At 37.6% G+C, this 19,895-nt stretch overlaps 1 protein-coding gene across 2 annotated transcripts in view; it reads left to right on the top strand.

Moving 5' to 3' along the window:
- Positions 1-19,895, top strand: part of TBC1D23 (TBC1 domain family member 23) — a 68,259-nt gene that overhangs the window by 15,237 nt on the left and 33,127 nt on the right. For both annotated transcript variants that reach the window (XM_032299342.1, XM_032299341.1), the window contains exons 2-7: positions 2,993-3,104; positions 5,112-5,217; positions 6,915-7,119; positions 13,719-13,842; positions 17,897-18,021; positions 18,114-18,160. In XM_032299342.1, coding sequence (XP_032155233.1) covers positions 2,993-3,104; positions 5,112-5,217; positions 6,915-7,119; positions 13,719-13,842; positions 17,897-18,021; positions 18,114-18,160 — 719 coding nt within the window. The remainder of the gene's footprint in view (positions 1-2,992; positions 3,105-5,111; positions 5,218-6,914; positions 7,120-13,718; positions 13,843-17,896; positions 18,022-18,113; positions 18,161-19,895) is intronic.

Genomic DNA, 19,895 nt, shown 5'->3' with positions numbered 1-19,895 from the left:
TATTCAGAAAATTACACAATTTCTAATAATAATTGAATTTGTTAATCATAGAAGGATTTGGAAATGCATATTACATTTGCTAGTGCTTGAAAATTCATAGTTCCTTCCCCCATACATTGTGCAAATGCTTCCATATGTTTGGAGTTATTCACCATTTGGCTGAAGAAGAAAAATCCAATTCATTTGCTAGCTTGAGTATAAACATTAAATGAATGCCATATAAATCTAGTGACGTTGTTTGCCTCATTGTAATTCTGAAGCAACTTGGGCTGCAATGCTTAGATAGGTGATTTTACCACACAACATCAGGTGAGAGAAAATTCTGTTATGTTTTACTTAGGTTTTGAAAATATGTTATTGATAGATCATGACAGGAACCTGTAGTATTATACCAACATATTTTAATAGTTTCAAAGTCACAGAGCCAGGAGGAGGTGAGTTTCTCCTTCCTTCCAACCTCAGAGCATTGGATTTGGTCTGTCCTGAACTTTCTGAGCAAAGGAGATGGTTTTGCTTATTTTTGTACTTTCGAGGATAAATGGACAAGGCCTGTTCTTTTCTGTTTTAAAACCTTGTCTGAATGTCCTGTGTGACTGTACCAACCTTTAATTTGTAAAGTCAGTGAGAAGCTGCTGATCAAAGAAGACAGAAAGAAACGGAGCCCACCCACTCATACCACATCAGACATGTGTTTTGCTTTTGTATGTTAGAATTGTATTACTTGTTTAAAAGTAGAAACTTGGTTTAGGGGAAGAGGAATTCTGTTTGAGAGCTAAATGCTATAGAATTCTTATCTCTGCTTGATTCTTGATTCTTCTATGAATTATTTACCTTAACAATTTTCAGCTCTTTACTACTTTTATGAGCACATTTATATTGTTGAAGGTCTAGTAAGTGTACCTTTCAATGCCTTGTTCAGAAACTAATGTTACTTTTAATTATTTAGTAGCTAGTAAATTTTAGTAATTTAGTGATTAGTAAAAATTTAATAATTATTTGTGAGAAGTATCTTTTACTACTTAAGGCTTTTATAGTATTTTTGGGTCTTCAAAGGAGCCCTTGCTCGTGGTTATACTGCAGGAGACCACATTTATGGTTCCTTGGGGGCAGCATCAAAGAATCCAGCAGCAGCTGTATCAACAGAGATGTGCTTGTACATTATTGTGATTTAAAAAGGACTTTGAGGATTGGGCATTTTGCAGGAAAATATGAGCTTTGTTGTCTGGGATAGTAAGGGATTTGGCAGAATTACTTCAAAAAGAAAAGGATTTTATACTGAAAAGTGAATAATTCTAATTCTTCACCTGGTAAAATAATTTCATTTCAGTAAGTAGTGTTTTTAGTTCCTCATTATTTGACACATTTGACCATTTAAATATATGGTATTTATTCACCAAAGATGTCACTACATTTTCTTTGTTTCATGGTTACTAACAGGCTGCCTTGTACATTTTGGCTAGGAGAAAATGTGTAAACCCCAGTTTTTATCAGCTGTACACCTGAACTGTCTCTCAACAGTAGACTTGAAATCTTTTTCTCTACCTTTCCTTTCCAACACTTTGGTGACCATATAGCAAAAGAACAAAATATTTCTTGTGTGATTACTAGTTATCTTCCTGTTCATATGAATTTGTAGTAGCTTCATCAAGGAACCTTTCAAATTTGATGAGTACTTTTCTGTTGAATGTGATCCTAAATGATTACATTTTCATGTAATTCCTTCCCTTAGTAGAGCAACACTTTATGAAATTTGTGCATTTAAACTAATATTCTTAGACACCTATCAGTGGGGAGGTTTTCATTGTCTTATTGAATACATTAAGAGTGGAAGTAATTTATTTTCTTCAGAACCACAAAAATGAAACAAAAATCCTGATTTCCTGATCCTAGTGAGATGATCTGCCTTTTAGGTTGCTTCAAAGAATATTACAAACTGTCCAGGTATGAAGCTCTTAAAAATTTGTACAGATTTTTAATGTAGGCTGATATTGTAAACAATGACTAAAACCTCAGCTTTTGAAAATTCCTAAGGAATTGATAATTTAACTGGTTATTTTCTGTCTAGAAAACAATGCCTTCCTTTGTGAAAGTATTCTTTTCATTATTTTAACCTTATACAAATGAAATTAAATTCATACTTTTCTCTTTAAACATAGGAGACTGAACAAAACTGCTTGATAAATCACTTGATGATGTGATATTATTATTTTGCTTTAGTATACCACTAGAGCCTTTTTTTCCCTCTAACACTTATTTAACACTTACTGTAAGCTGGGCACTGCTCTAGGCATGACATTGATATAGTCATTTACTAGTTTCAGACTGCAATGTTTTGAATTCTTGGCTGAGTTTAGCATAAATGTTAAGAGCACGAATTCAGGAACCATACTGTTAAAATTTGAATTCACCTCTACTGCTAATATGACATGTGACCATAACCATAATACTGGTAAACACCTAAAAGAATAGCAACTTTTTAATACTGATGAAGTTATTTCTTCACTTGGCCCCTAAATGTATGCAGCCCTTCTTTGCCTCCATTTTCATCTGTACGTGGGGCCAGTGATGTAACCTATCTTGTAGGGATTGTTACGAGGATTAAAAAGAACAGTAAAATGTTTGAAATAGTGCCTGACACATTGTTGCTATGTAAAGTGTTAGTCATTACCACTACCAAGAATACTATTATTACTATGACTTCAGTGCTGCCAGCCAGATTGCCCCATCTTCTCTTTAAATTTCTCTAATCTGGAAAAAGACAACCAAATTGGTTAGAACTAAGTGTGAAATGAGTCAATTGACTGTATGAAGCCTGAGATTTCCCACCAAGAAAACATGCTGTGTATACCTTGGCATTACATTTTGGCTGCTGAGAACTTTCTTTTTCTTAAACAAGACTTTACTAGTCCATGCTTATAAATGAATCTTGAATAAGAAAAAGTACGAAGTAAAATTTATTTTAATAAATAGGACTTGTTTTTTTTTTTTTTAGGGAAAAAGATCTTGAAGAAGCTCTGGAAGCAGGAGGTTGTGATCTTGAAACTTTGAGAAATATAATTCAAGGAAGACCACTGCCTGCTGATCTAAGGGCCAAAGTTTGGAAGGTAACTAGAAACTGAAATGAATAAAATGTAATCACTGAAGAATAATATTTTTAAAAGTTTATTGTTTCAGCTGTCTTAGTTGCAGAAAACTATTATCTTATGAACATGCCACATCTAGAAGATTCATCAAACAGCAGCTTATTAAAATGTGTGTTCCTGTAGTGTTTGATATATTTAACAATAATGGTTTAGATTTTAGAACATAATATATACTTTTGTAGCCATTAGAAATGGTGTTCACAGGGCCGGGCACGATGGCTCAAGCCTATGATCCCAGCACTTTGGGAGGCCGAAGCGGGCAGATCACCTGAGGTCAGGAGTTGGAGACCCACCTTGCCAACATGATGAAAACCCATCTCTACTAAGAGGCTGAGGCAGGAGAATCTCTTGAACCAAAGAGGCAAGGCTACAGTGAGCTGAGGTAGTGCCACTGCACTCCAGCCTGAGCCACAAAGTGAGGCTCCATCTCAAAACAAACAAAACGTAGTGTTTATGAAAATTCTTTCATGAAACAAGGTGCAATCCGTGAGTAAAATAGGATGTATATTTGCAGATACAGAATGATCATAGCAATTGTTAAAAAAAAAAAAAAAAAAAAAAAAAAAAAGAAATATGCCTCTGGCTGTTTGGGTTACAGGAAATTTTCCCTTTATTTTCCTCATTCAGCTATTCTCCAGTGCATAGGTATTACAATTGGTAAAAATTTTGAATTAAAATATTGTTTGATTACAAAAGAAATACATGTATTTGTGGAAACATATACAGCATAACAAAGGATAAAATAAAAATATGTTATCTACCACCTATAGGTAAAACATATAAAGGCTTGGTGCTTACTTTTTTACCTTTTTGCCCTATGCACATATATATTTAATAGAAATTGAATTAAAACTGTGCATAGCATTCTGAACATTTATTATAGAAACTTAAGTACATGCAAAAGCATAGAGCTTATATAATGAACTCCCAAGTGCCCATAACCCAACTTTAACTGGTATCAACATTTAGCCGATCTTGTTTGATTAGTATGCTCATCCTTTCCTCCCCACCCCACTCACTGCATTATTTTAAAGCAAATCCTTGGTAGTATACTAATAGTTTAATATGAAAGTCTAAAACATTTAAATGAATGGTAATTCCTGGCCAGGTGCAGTGGCTCACACCTGTAATCCTAGCATTTTGGGAGGCCAAGGTGGGTGGATCACCTGAGGTCAGAAGTTTGAGATCAGCTTGGCCAACATGGCGAATCCCCGTCTCTACTAAAAATACAAAAATTAGCTGGGCGTGGTGGCACGTGCCTGTAGTCCCAGCTACTTGGGAGGCTGAGGCAGGAGAATTGCTTGAACCTGGGAGGCGGAGGTCGCAGCGAGCCGAGATCATGCCACTGCACTCCAACCTGAGCAACAGAATGAGGCTCGGTCTCTCGCACACACACACAAAAAAAGGTAATTTCTTAATATCATAAAATAATTTAGTTGTCTCATACATGTATTTTTATAGGTGATTTGTCTAAATTTGAGTTCTAGTGGCCTACCTGTTGCATTTGAATACGTCACTTAAGATTCTTTAAATCAACAGTTTTTCTTACATACTTAAACCTTACAAAACAGCAAAAACATTTTCTCAATTTATTTAGTATTCTTCTGTATAATTTAAAAATATACATGGCACAGATGTACTTTTTCTTTGCCAGCACATTCTGTTATTTTTACATTAAAAAAAATATATGATTCTTGTGTAAATTTAGATAGCTAAATATATAAATATTTTGGATAATTTATTGTGTTCACTGAATCAACATGAAGTAATATCTAATGTAGGAGGATTTAAAATAATTCTGCTGGTTAACTGTGACATGACTAAAGACTCAACATTTAGTGGATTGTCGATAACTTAATTGTAATCTTTGTTATTATTTTAATATTCAGGCCTTTGATTATTACAGCACATTTTCCAAGAATGAGGAATAACTTATGAAGCTAGTCTCTTTTTAAATCTTTCTTCCAGATTGCTCTGAATGTTGCAGGAAAAGGTGATAGTCTGGCATCATGGGATGGCATTTTAGACTTGCCAGAACAGAACGCTATTCACAAAGATTGCCTGCAGTTTCTTGGTAAGCTTAATAATCATTTTCAAGCAGAGATAAATTTTGGAAGTAATTTTCGGGTTGAGGAATCCCTCTTATTATCTTCTTATAATTTCAGAATTTGCAAAAGGTTTGTAAATAGCTTTAGAACTTTTCTTTTGAAATTCTTATGAAATACTGTCTACTTATTTTAAGAGAGCCTAGTTTTGACTGGGTGCCGTGGCTCATGCCTGTAATCCCAGCACTTTGGGAGACCGAGGCTGATGGATCACCTGAGGTCAGGAGTTCAAGACCAGCCTGGCCAACATGACAAAACCCCGTCTCTACTAAAAGATACAAAAATTAGCCAGGCATGGTGGTGGGCTCCTGTAGTCCCAGTGACTTGGGAAGCCAAGGCAGGAAAATCACTTGAATACGGGAGGCGAAGGTTGCAGTAAGCTAAGATCACACCAGTGTGGGCGAAAGAGTGAGACTCTGAAAAAAAAAAAATGGCCTAGTTTTTACTGTTTCTTTTTCATGGGTTTGTTGTAGTCTTAAATTTGATTTTTATATAATTAAAGATCTGTACGATTGTATGCAGCCCTCAAATTAAAGGGGGCTTTGCTCCAAAAGTTTATCTATAAATCATTGTTTGTGGTCTGCTGTAGAGAAACTATTGTAAATTGTAGTTGAATAGGTTTCTAATCACCCCACAAGATTATTTCAGTTCACAGTATGGATTAATTTAGTTTATACTTGTTTTAAATTCATCTGTAGTGCATTGCTGTATTTTTGTTTCTCTTTCCATCATATTTTAGTTAAATTATTGGCTTGATAGGCCTATGCGTGGTAAGCACAACTGAAACATTGCTGGTGTGGGCAAAAGAAAGAGAATTTGGTAGTGGAGAATGAATTCCTTTCCCTCTTGTTGACAGTTATAGCAACAACTGTCCATCATGGGGTAGGTGATAATCTGTTTAGGTAACACTTTTGCTTCCCAGGAATATGGGCTATGCCTATCTTTGCCTACCCCTTTAATTCAGATTGGCCATTTTTATGTTTGACATATCTAGGTCAAGCATTACTAAGTGCTAATGTTAGTAAATGCTGAATGTATAGACATCTCCTGTTTCTTTCCCTTCTCTTTCAACAGATTAGGTAAGAAAACATACTTAAGTAAAATGGTTATTCTTAATTTTCTTTTCTTTAAACAACTGTCTTAAAGTTAAAAAGACTGTTATAAGGCCGGGCATATTGGCTCACACCTGTAATCCCAGCACTTTGGGAGGCCAAGGCCGGTGGATCACCCAAGGTCAGGAGCTTGATACCAGCCTGGCCAACATGATGAAACCTTGTTTCTACTAAAAGTACAAAAATTAGCCAGGCGTGGTGGTGGGCACCTGCAATCCCAGCTAATCAGGAGGCTAAGGCAGGAGAATCACTTGAACCCAGAAGGCGGAGGTTGCAGTGAGCTGAGATCCATCGCACCATTGCACTCCAGCCTGGGCGACAAGAGCAAATCTCCATCTCAAAAAAAAGAAAAACTATTAGAGTTTCGAGTATGTTTTTTTCCTTGGGTTTTGGATCTGTAAACCCATGATTGTTAAGTATAAGGGAAAATGTGCTTTCATGTGGTTTTACTTTCTTTCTCTAAATGTACTAACACAGTATTCTATATTTGTAAACAAATGTTATGTTCACTAACAGGCTCTCGGTAACTTTATTTTTTAACATTTATTTTCTAGATCAGCTTTCAGTGCCAGAGGAGAAGGCAGCAGAATTACTTTTGGATATCGAATCTGTAATTACCTTTTATTGTAAATCGCGAAACATTAAATATAGCACATCCCTTAGCTGGATACATCTACTCAAACCATTGGTGCATCTTCAACTGCCACGCAGCGATTTATACAACTGCTTTTATGCCATAATGAATAAGTACATTCCCAGGTAAAATATTATTTAGTTATTATAGTTTTTTAAAGTGAATACAGGTCTGATTTGCCTTGAGCTAAAGTTGCTAGATTAACTTTGGCAGTAAAGTAAAAGTTTCCAATAATTTTGAAGGTTGTTTGAGCCATAATTGTTACTTTATTTAATTGTGGTTATAAACATTTTTAAAATGATTCTTTAGTTAAAAATGTATACTTCTGAAGTGGTTACCAGGGTTGGAGTTATGGGAAAAAGTGGGGAGATGGAGGTCAACGGATACAAAATAGCAAATATGTGTGATAAACAAGTTGAAAGACCTAATATACGTCGTGGGGACTATAGTTAATTATATAGTCATAGCTGCTTTTGCCACAGAGGAGAAAGTGGCAATGTGAGATGATAGGTACATTACTTTGTTCCATGATAATAACCATTTGTATGTGTTTTTTATAACATGTTGTATATTTTAAGTATACACAAGAAATTTATTTTTAAAAAAGAATTTATGATTTTAGAGTTTATATACATAATTCTTCCAGTTTATTTGGTGGTATCCCTATTTTAGTTTCTTTGCCTGTAAAATAAAAACATTACAGTGTGCAAGTGAAAAGTAAAATTTTGGGGGGGCTGCCTTATTGAGGAGTTTGGAGTCCTAGAAATACAGGCACTGAATGAGTGGATTGAAGTGTGCTGAATGTTAGGAAGGTGAAATATAGAGTGCCGTGGGAATGTGTAATGGGGGCGACCTAACTTATCCTGGAGGTCAGGAATGGCTCCCTTGGGTAAGTGGCATTTCAGTTGAGACCAGACAGATGTGCAGGTGGCTATGGTGGGGGTCGTGGTGGTGGGCAGCACTCATGAGGCAAGAAAGAATCGTTGGAGTTCCCAGTGCAATGGATCAGATAGTTAGAATTTTAGTGCCAAAAAAACCTTTAGACACAGTCTAGACTAGTGGCTTGGCTGTACAACCTTGAGTGCACATTAGAACTATAGGGGGAGCTCTTAAAAATCCTACTGACTATTTGCATACATGAATAATTAAAGCAAACTCCCTTGGTGATGGGACCTAGGCATCAGTTTGTTTAGAGCTTGCTGACTGATTTCAGCGTATAGCCAAGGAAGAGAACCACTAATCTGGACCTTGATAGTTAACTGACTTTTATTTTTATTTTTTTTTTTTTACTTTTTATGTGATACCACACTGTACAAGGTATGTGTTTTGTGTTTTTTCTTCTTTAACGGTGACCACTGTAAGGTAGGTATCTCTGATTTACAGTTACAGAAACTGAAGCAAAGGAAGAAAAATTAAATTACTTTTCCAGGATTATACTTCTGGTGTGTGATAGAGTCAGGATTTAAACCTAAGTTTGTATGGATAACCAGTGCTTTACTGATACGGTTCTCTACCCTGATTGCTTGTTAGAATCAACTGAGGCACTTGTTCTCCTTCTTTGTTTAAATAACAACTTTATTGAGATATTATTCACATACCATAAAATTCGCCGTTTTCATGTGTACAATTCACTGGCTTTATAGTCACAGAGTTGTACAGCCGTAACCACAACCAATTTTAGAACATTTTATCACCCCAGAAAGAAATCCCATACCCATTAATAGTCAACTCCTCGTTTTCCCCCAAAACGGGAGGAAGGATTGGTATGATTCCTCTCATTCCTCCCCTGTTTAAAGAATCAAGTTTATATGTTTTTTATGACTGCCTTTAATGTTTAGCATTATGTTTTCATACTGTATCATACTTCTTTTTTTTTTTTTTGCCAAATAATTATTTATTGTATGCGTATACCACATTTTATCCATCAGTTGATGGATATTTGAGTTATTTTCACTTTTTTACTGAGTATGTTGCTGTGAACATTTGTATACAAGTTTTTATGTAGACATGTATTTTTACTTTTCTGGGATATAGGTGCCTACAAGGGGAATTGCTGGACCATATAGTAATTATGTTTGACCTTTTGTGGAATTGCTGGATTTTTCCATAGCAGCTGCATTGTATGTTCTCACCAACAGTCAGTGGAGATCCCAGTTTCTCCACATCCTTGTCAACATTTGTCTTTTTGCTTACAGTCCATCCTAGTGAGTGTGAAGTGATATTTCATTATGGTTTTTGACTTGCATTTCCCTAATGGCTAATGATGCTGAGCATCTTTTTATGTGATTATTGGCAGTTTGTATTTCTTCTTTGGAGAAATGACTTCACCCACAGTACTTTTAAAATATGCTGGTCCCTAGAGTTGTTGTTTTTTTTCCATTAAGTCTTTTGCAGTCCTTTATTTTTCCCCAATAAGCAGAGTTTCACATATAAGTGGACTGCAAAGAGCGTAGGTGTAGGTATTTTTAAATCTCCCCAGGTGATTCTGATGTGCACTAGGATGGAGAACCTCTGTGCTACCTTGAAGCCATACTGCTTTATGTAAGGAAAACAGACTTTAAAATACCAGAAAACAAGGCTAAGGTCATGGCAGAACCAAGACTTGAGTTAACTTTTAGGAGTCATTTTGTTGTACTAGGTCTCTCAACTGCCTGTATTTTAGCACTTCTCATGACCACCTCCTGCTCTAACAGAGCTAGCAATAGCAAGAGACAAGATGTCCCAGCTTTGTCTCTAAGAATGGTGGAGATGGTAGTGGGGACTAGTGGGGAGAGACTTCTGCATTGTGCTCTGTAATATACTGTGTTGTCAGGTTTCTCTAGTTATTGCTTCCGCGACTTCCATATGGAACAGCCCTTTGGCCAGGGTCAGCATTAATGTCCCTGGAAAGAACCCTGAGCCCCACAGAATGCTGCCAGAACTCCATTTTAACATGTCTTTTTCTTTTCTTTTTTTGGAGACAGAGTCTCACTTTGTCGCCCAAGCTACAGTACAGTAGTGCAATCTTGACTCACTGCAACCTCTGCCTCCTGGAATCAAGCGATTCTCCATACCTTGGCCTCCTGAGTAGTTGGAATCACAGGCGTGTGCCACCACTCCCAACTAATTTTTATGTTTTTAGTAGAGATGGGGTTCCACCATTGGCCAGGCTGGTCTCAAACTTCTGACCTCAAATGATCCACCTGACTGGGCCTCCCAAAGTGCTGGGATTACAGGTGTGAGCCACTGAGCCCAGCCTAACATATCTTCTTTTTTTTGTTTGTTTCTGTTTTTGAGGCAGGGTCTCGCTCCGTCACCCAGACTGGAGTGCAGTGGTACTATCTTGGCTCACTGCAACCTCTGCCTCTTAGGTTCAAGCGATTCTCCTGCCTCGGCCTCCCGAGTAGCTATATTTACAGGCGTGTGGCTCTATAACCTGGCTAATTTTTATATTTTTGGTAAATATGGGGTTTTACCACTAACTTGTCTTCTTATTACAGATAAGATGGTAGAATCCCATCAAGCACAGTGCCTTGTAGTTGAGAGCAGGTTTGCAGTATACAGCTATTAAATGAACAGATGCTGTTGCAATGGCTGACTCCCACAGATGCCCTACTTTTTCAGAAGATGGTAGGAACTAGGCAGTTGTTCCTATAGCGTGTGTCCCTATGAACTGCATGTTCTGCCTTAGCATTCTTTTGCCTTGCATTCATATAGTAGGGTAAGTATTAAGACGAAGGAGGAGGTCATCTTGCCAGTATGAATCTAGTTCTATATCTGTGCATCTGAATTGTCAACCTGGGGCCTTCTCTATAAAACTTTCTGCCACCTGCAGTATCAAAAAGTGTTAGTTTGAGAGTCATACCAAATCCAATGTTAATCTCACATCTTAGATTCTAGAAATTATTTTTTATTATTCTCTTCAAATTACATTGTAAAACTTTTTTTCTTTTTAAAGCAAGATCTTACTATGTTGATCAGGCTGGTCTTGACATCGTGGTCTCAAGTGATCCTCCCCCCTCAGCCTCCTGTGTAACTGGGACTACAGGTATATGCCACTCTGCCCTGCATAAAACACTCCTTACTAATACTATAATGTCAAAACTGTGAGGCCAGGTACAGTGACTCACACCTGTAATGCCAGCACTTTGGGAGGCCAGGACAGGTGGATCACTTGACACCAGGAGTTTGGAGACCAGCCTAGGTAACATAGTCAGACCCTGACTCTACCAAAAAAAAATTTTTTTTTAATTAGCCAGGCAGGGTGGTGTGCACCTGTAGTCCCAGCTACTCAGGAGGCTGAGGTGGGAGAGCCACCTGAGCCAAGGGAGGTTGAGGCTGAAGTGAACCATGATCCTGTCACTGCATTCCAGCCTGGGAGACAGTGAGACCCTGTCTTAAAAAAATAAAAAATAAAAATATTTAAAAGAAACCGTAGCATTAATTTCATTGATTTTTTTACATGAGGCCGTTTACCTTCATTTTCTTCACAGTTTACTTTTTTAGAGATGGTACTCCTACAAAAATACAACTTGTTGAAATATCAAATTATGTATGGAAGGGGGCAGTATGGCGTGACGACCTAATGTCCAGTTTCTGTGTACAAGTCTTACATCACTTCTTAGCTATTTTACCTTCAGTGAGCTACTTGACTTCAGTTGAGCCTCAGTTTTCTCATCTGTAAAATGGGCATAAATTTCATAGGATTGTTTGATAAAATGTAAGGTAAAATGAAATAACTTTGTAGAATATTTATTACGTTGTCTGGCACATGGTATTTCCTCAATAAATAGTTGACTTTTATGATGATGGCCTGTGCTTCCAGCTGTTTACAGTTTTTTGCTGATTCATTAGATACATTCTTGCCTCTTTCCCTTGTAATAGTAGAATGTATCTTAGTACAAAAGCTGAATGGAGTAAAGTTTATAGAACTGAGGAATTAGTGAAGCCTCCTTGTCTAAATGAAGATTGAGCCAACACCTTGTTAACAGTAGCACCGTACTTTAACCAAACTGTCTGGAATTAACTGTGTTTGCAGTATTACTTTTTTGTTTTTAACTGTATTGTTTAAAAAGTAACTACCTATGGCCCAGCATGGTGCCTCATGCCTGTAATCCCAGCAGTTTGGGAGGCCAAGGAGGGAGGATCGCTTAAGCCCAGGAATTCAAGATCAGCCTGGGCAACATGAAGAAACGCTGTTTTTACAATAAATACAAAATCAGGCAGGCCTGGTGGCATAGTACCTGTAGTCCCAGCTACTAGGGAGGCTGAGTGGGAGGGTGGTTTGAGCCCAGGAGGCAGAGAGGTTGCAATGAGCTGAGATCACGCCATTGCACTCCAACCTGGGTGACAGAGCCAGTCCCCATCTCAAAAAAACAGACAAACAAAAAAAGACATGTAACTATCTCCCTATATCCAGTATCAAAACTCCAATCTCTTTTGAGAGATTTTTTTCTATGACGTATTCTGTTTGAGTTTTTACAAACAGGCACATAGGAACATGAGTTAATAGGAATATAATAGTATCTAACAAATCCTCTGGGCTGGAAAGATTTTCTAAGAGTGCTGCTTATGTGGGAGTTGGAAGATAATAAGGCTTCTGAATTTAAGATCAGGGACTGAGCATGGGAAGGAGGAAGCAGCTATGCTTCCTAAGGAGTGAGCCTAGTTCATGGACCACATGTGGACCTGCTCCAAGGGTTTGTTATCTCTGGGCTCAAATACTTGGGTACCTGGGTATAGGGACAATAATTTTTGGATCAAGGTTGTGAGTAGCTACTGTGGCAGAGGAGTAACCTGTGGCAGAGGAGTCTTCTTAAAGCTGAGCAGGCTGAGATGCTTCCTGAGATGATGACTAGAAACTGTAGGGAATCCACGGCCCAGAATGCATCTGTGTGTGCTTTGTAATTATTCCTAACTTTGATTTTAGGTTTAGGGGTACATGTGCAGGTTTGTTATATAGGTAAATTCTTATGGGGGTTTGGTGTACAGATCATTTCACCACCCATGTACTAAGTAGAGTACCTTCTTTCTACTTTTGAAGTCTCTGGCAGCAAAATGTGATATTTGTTTTAAAAAAGGCTTTAGGTAAAAATGTTAATATACATGTTTGGTGCCTTTTACTTTAAAACAGCATTCAGATTCAGTTTTCCCATTTCGCTCTCACAGTAACCCTTTGAAGTAGGACAGTTCTTGAACAAAATGAGTATTTCGGCACCTTCTGGAATTTGCTCTGAGGACTTGGTACTCAGGCCACTTCAACAGTTTTTAAGGCCACTGTTTCTGAAATGTTCGCCTGCCCATTTCGGACTTGTACCTTTGCTAAGGACATTCCTAATTGAGTATATAAACCGTTGAGCTAACGTGAAGCCTGCTTTCTAGAAGTTCCTCTTTTTTGGCAGAGAAGGAAGGGGCTGGGCTTCTTCAGGACTCTCCAGATCTCCTTTCGGGATCCCAGCCTTATCAAAATAACCTAAACGTTGTTTTCAGTGATCCCTGTAGCACTCTCACTTAAGTGCTGCCTGGGTTCACCTGTGAGAATCTCCCTAGAGTGGCTTTAGACCTGTTTTTACAACTTTTATCAAGCCAGGGACATTGAAAAAGGTGTTAGCAAGGGACCCCTGCCTATGCTGTCAGGTAGGCCTCCAGTGAATGCTGTGGAAGTGGGGATAGCAGGAAGATTGGTTACTAATGTGATGATTTCTGATCTATTAATGCAAAAAACTTTGTTTCTTTTGTCTTCTAGGGATTGTTCCCAGAAGGGGAGACCATTTCATCTCTTCAGGTTGCTCATCCAATACCATGAGCCTGAGCTTTGTTCTTATCTTGATACAAAGAAAATTACTCCAGACTCCTATGCACTCAACTGGGTAATAAAGTGAAAGTAGGAACATTTAATGAAAAATAGCTTTATATAAAACTATAGTTAGGCGGGGTTTTTTTTTCAAAGAAGGGAAAGGAAAGTGCTAAGTATAGATCATTACTGTTTAAACCAAGGGGTGAAATTATTGGCATTTCAAAATAACTTTTTTTGCTCTTCATTTAGGTTAGTTCAGATTATTTCATATGATGTTTACTTTTATTTTACATGTATTTGTAAATATAACTAATATTTACAACTAATTACAATTAAATATTACAATTAATATTTACATATATGTAATAAATATGAATATATACATGTAATATATGATACATATATCAGTTCAATTGAGAACTTTGTTTAAATTGATGATGTGAATAAGAATTGGTATACAGTCAAGGAAAATCACTTAAGGTTATCAAATGGTTAATATAATATAAAGCATAACCCAGTGCTCTATTGTACTGTATTTATATTTTCAATGGGAAGTCTTATTTTAGGTCTGTGATCCTCAGTCCTTTGGTGTCAGGACCCTTTACACTCTTAAAATTTGTTGATGATCCACATGGACTATTCTGAGAAGAATTTAAAACTAGGCTGGGTGCGGTGGCTCATGCCTATAATTCCAGCACTTTGGGAGGTTGAGGCAGACAGATCAGTTGATATCAGAAGTTTAATACCAGCCTGGCCAACATGGTAAAACCCAATCTCTACTAAAAATAAAAAAAAATTAGTCGAGTGTGGTGATGTGTGCCTGTTATCCCAGCTACTTGGGAGGCTGAGGCAGGAGAATCACTTGAACCTGGGAGACAGAGGTTGCAGTGAGCCAAGATCACACTACCACACTCCAGCCTGGGCAACAGAGTGAGACTCTGTCTCAAAAAAAAAAAAAAAAAAAAAGGTTAAATCTAAGGAATTTTAAAGATTTATTTATTTAAAAGTAATTATAAATTGATAACATGATGTATAAATAGTCTATTTTAAAATAAACAGCTGTTTTCCAAAAGAAAATTAGTAGTGGCATTGTTTTATATTTTTGCAAATCTCATTAATGTTTGGCTACATCAAAGATGGATTATCCTATCTGCTTTTTTTTGAGACAGCGTTTCACTCTTGTTGCCCAGGCTAGAGTGCAGTGGCACGATCTTGGCTCACTGCAACTTCTGCTTCCCGGGTTCAAGTGATTCTTCTGCCTCAGCCTCCCAAGTAGCTGGCATTACAGGTGCCCGCCACCACGCCTGGCTAATTCTTGTATTTTTAGTGGAGAAAGGGTTTTACCATGTTGGCCAGGATGGTCTCAAACTTCTGACCTGAGGTGATCCGCCTGCTTCAGCCCCCCAAAGTGCTGGGATTACAGGTGTGAGCCACCACACCTGGCCCATATCTTCTTCTTTATTCAGTCTGTGATCATATTACATATCATGTAGCCATTGGAAAATTCTATTGTTTGTTTTTGAGGGAATAAATATGAAAAAGGCAAGTAAATTCTACATATTTTTGTAACGATAGTTTTGACCTTACAGATGCCCTGTAAAGAATCCTGGGGGCTTCTAGGGGGTCCTCAGACCACACTTTGAAAACTGTTCTTCTGGTTAACTTGCAGATCTTTCTAAAACAATGATTGGGTGCTAGGAGACTATACATTCTTATTGTTTTATTATGTATTACTTAACTTTTCTTCAGGAAGAATCCCATTTCTTCCAGTTATTAACTCTGTGATCTAAGATACTTAACCTCTGAGTTTCAATTCCTCATCTGCAAACTGGAGATAACAGAACTATACCTACTTCGGAGGATGATAGGTTGAGTTAACAGTCAGGATATGGGGTAATTGGGGAATTCTAACTGGTTTCACTTCTGGGCTCATTAAATCTCAAACTTCAGTAGCCTGTTCTTTAATTCCCTCTTGGCCAGTCTTGTCACTTTTTTTTTTGAGATGAGGTCTCGCTCTGGTCTCCCAGGCTGCAGTGCAGTGGCACAGTCTTGGCTCACTGCAAGCTCCACCTCCTGGGCTCAAGCGATCCCCCCATCTCAGCCTCCTGAGTAGCTGGGGCTACAGGCACGCACCACCATGCTCGGCTAATGTTTTCATTTTTTTGTAGAAACAAGGTCTCACTCTATTGCCTGAGCTGGTCTCGATCTCCTGGGCTCAAGCAGTCCTCCCTCCCAGGCCTCCCAAAGTGCTTGGGATTACAGGTGTGAGCCAAGCCTAGTCTTGTCACTTTGAGTTAAAATAGTAAAATACCTATAAAATTGTAGCTTCTCTGAGATTCATATGTTGCCACTGAATCTACCTATTTATGTTAAAGTAGTAAACTATTAAGCACTTTAATAATTACTAGAGGTCTCTCTTCCTAGGAAATGCCGTTTATGATGCCAGAGCTCTAAATTAGTGCTGGTAGCTGGAGGTTTAAACTGAGTGGTTTCTCTTCAGCCAATATGCCAGATAGTTTATTCTTGCTAGTAGTAATGAATGCTGATGAAATGGAGTTTTTAAAATATCATGAGGTGAAACAATTAAAAAGTAATTCCTAAACTTTGAGAAGCTGTCACTGTGAGCAATGCAGTGGTAGCTTTAGTTTAGCTAAGTGAGCCCTTAAAGGTGGCTGTATGTTACTATTCTGTTTCTATGTGCCTCTTCTAATGTGTGTTTATAATCGTAATTTTTAAAGCAACCACAAAAAACCTTAGTCACATTATGTATTTTAAAAGCCTTGTGGTCAAGTGTGATGGCAATTACATGGGCTGTGGAATCTTAGGGTTTTTCCTTATTCCCAACACCACTGACTAGCTCTGTGAGCTTGAGAAAGTAACATCATGCAAGTTCTTCACCTGAAAAAAAATGGGAGTAATTGAAATCTATTTTCTCACCTGTGAAGTGAGGAGAAATGTGTTTACTTTGCAGGCCTATGGTGAGAATTAAAATACTGTAAGATATTTTTAATGATATGTGATAATAGTTTAGTATTAGTTTAGTATTGCACAAAGTATGCGCTAAATATGTGTTCCCATTAATTCTCTTTAGCCATTAAAAAATGTTTTAAATTTAAACCTATAGATGGAATTATGTCTGTATCTAATGAAAATTCAATGATCTAAAAACATTGCTTCATGCAACTTAAAACACAACTAGGCTGTACTTATAAATTAACAATTCTTTTATTTTCTTTTATTTGAATGTAAAACTACAGAGCTCCTGGAATCTATTGAAGGATATAAATGTTGTTTAATCTTTTTTTTTTTTTTCGTAAGCCACTATTGGTGAGACAGAGCCTCACTCTGTCCCCCAGGCTGGAGTGCACTGGTTCAGACTCAGCCCACTGCGACCTCCCGCGTTCAAGTTGTTCTCTTGCCTCAGCCTCCCCAGTAGCTGGGACTGCAGACACGCACCACCATGCCCAGCTAATTTTTGGATTTTTAGTAGACATGGGGTTTTACTATGTTGACCAGACTGTTCTCAAACTCCTAGCCTCAGGTGACCTGCCCACCTTGGCCTCCTAAAGTGCTGAGATTATAGGCATGAGCCACCTTGCCTGGTCTAACCTCTTTAAAGTGATATACAAGTGAGCTTTGGGAGCAATTCATATTTATGTTATGATTAAAGTTTTATTAGTTGCTCTTAAATTACGGTGTTCGATCCTCACAATTACCTTGTAATTTAAATACTGTGCTGTTACTATGTTGTAATTATTTTAGTTACTCCTATGGAGTTGAGACCATAATCATGCTAGCTATGCTATGACAAAGATATGTGCTAGTTATTTTAGGTACTCTTTTCACAACAGTAGTAGAAGATGGGTAGCAGTATTCCTTTTTTACAGAAGTAAAAATGGAAGCTTTAAAGAGGTTGACATGTTTTAAGTCTCACAGTTAATAAGTGGCTCCATTGTCCCTTAAATTCACATGTTTTGCCTTTGGATTTCATACACTAAGATTAAGGTACGCATTTAATATCAGGGGCAGATAATTTGATGTAATGTTTATTATTCATATGCTTCAATACTTTTAAGAGAACAAGTCACCTCCAGTGGTTTATGTCTCATCTCATTTCCTGATTACAGCTTGGAAGTCTTTTTGCATGTTACTGTTCCATTGAAGTCACTCAGGCAATATGGGATGGATATCTACAACAAGCAGATCCGTTTTTTATTTATTTCTTAATGTTAATTATCCTTGTTAATGCAAAGTAAGTATCTGGTTGATTAGATTTTTCTTTCCTGTTTTTTCTCAGATGCTCTGTTAATATTTAACTCAAATTGATTTGATTCTCTTTTACAGAGAAGTCATTTTAACACAAGAGTCTGACAGCAAGGAAGAAGTTATCCGTAAGTATCATTTAATGTAGTGAAAACATTTCAGGTCTCTTTATCATTGTAAAACTCAGCTTCCTCATTCATCAATTTAGAAGATTAGTCTAGAAGAGCCCTGAGACTCCATTCACCTCTGAAATTATATAAACACTCTCCAGGTACAGACCTTAACGACTATTTTCCTTTGTCATCTTCATTCATTCCTTCACGTTTGTTGATGCTTTCGTTCCTTTCCATATACTATTTCTTTGGTTTCAGTGTTCACATAGATTGCCCTCCTCCCTTTCTCCCTACCTATCCTTAATTTACCTTTCAATATTTATTTTATATGATATTTCAATTGTGAGACCTTGGTTCTCCTTTTGGGTTCTCCCCACCATATCCCCCACATAGAGATAGTTACTTCCTCTCTATATTGCCTGGCACATGGTGCTGTCTGTATAATAATGTTTATGTTACTATATTTATAATGATTTATTTTTATTTTCTCACACAAGACAAAGTTCCTTAAATCAGTAACTATTTCTTTTTATTTTTTTTCCCCCGTTTATTTTATTGCATTTTAGGTTTTGGGGTACATGTGAAGAACATGCAAGATTGTTGCATAGGTACACACATGTCAGTGTGATTTGCTGCCTTCCTCCCCATCACCTACATCTGGCATCTCTCCCCTTGCTATCTCTCCCCAGCTCCCCACCCCCCACCGTCCCTCCCCTGTTTCCCCCCGACTGACCCCAATGTGTAGTGTTCGCCTCCCTGTGTCCATGTGTTCTCATTGTTCAACACCCACCTATGAGTGAGAACATGCGGTGTTTGATCTTCTGCTCTTCTGTCAGTTTGCTGAGAATGATGGTTTCCAGGTTCATCCATGTCCCTACAAAGGACCCAAACTCATCATTTTTGATGGCTGCATAATATTCCATGGTGTATATATGCCACGTTTTCCCTGTCCAGTCTATCATCGATGGGCATTTGGGTTGGTTCCAGGTCTTTGCTATTGTGAACAGTGCTGCAATGAACATTCGTGTGCACGTGTCCTTGTAGTAGAACGATTTATAATCCTTTGGATGTATACCCAGTAATGGGCTTGCTGGGTCAAATGGAATTTCTATTTCTAGGTCCTTGAGGAATCGCCACACTGTCTTCCACAATGGTTGAACTAATTTACACTCCCACCAACAGTGCAAAAGTGTTTCTATTCTCCACATCCTCTCCAGCATCTGTTGTCTCCAAATTTTTTAATGATCGCCATTCTAACTGGCGTGAGATGGTATCTCAAGGTTGTTTTGATTTGCATTTCTCTGATGACCAGTGATGATGAGCATTTTTTCATATGTTTGTTGGCCTCATGTATGTCTTCTTTTGTAAAGTGTCTGTTCATATCCTTTGCCCACTTTTGAATGGGCTTGTTAGTTTTTTTCTTGTAAATCTGTTTTAGTTCTTTGTAAATTCTGGATATCAGTCCTTTGTCAGATGGGTAAACTGCAAAAATTTTTTCCCATTCTGTTGGTTGCCGATTCACTCTAATGATTGTTTCTTTTGCTGTGCAGAAGCTGTGGAGTTTGATTAGGTCCCATTTGTCTATTTTGGCTTTTGTTGTCAATGCTTTTGGTGTTTTGGTCATGAAGTCCTTGCCTACACCTATGTCCTGAATGGTTTTGCCTAGATTTTCTTCTAGGGTTTTTATGGTGTTAGGTCTTATGTTTAAGTCTTTAATCCATCTGGAGTTAATTTTAGTGTAAGGTGTCAG

This window comes from Sapajus apella, unplaced genomic scaffold (assembly GCF_009761245.1).
Source record: "Sapajus apella isolate SASKATOON/1434 unplaced genomic scaffold, GSC_monkey_1.0 scaffold40, whole genome shotgun sequence".
Taxonomy (NCBI): domain Eukaryota; kingdom Metazoa; phylum Chordata; class Mammalia; order Primates; family Cebidae; genus Sapajus; species Sapajus apella.
This window is presented reverse-complemented; position numbering and strand designations above follow the sequence as displayed.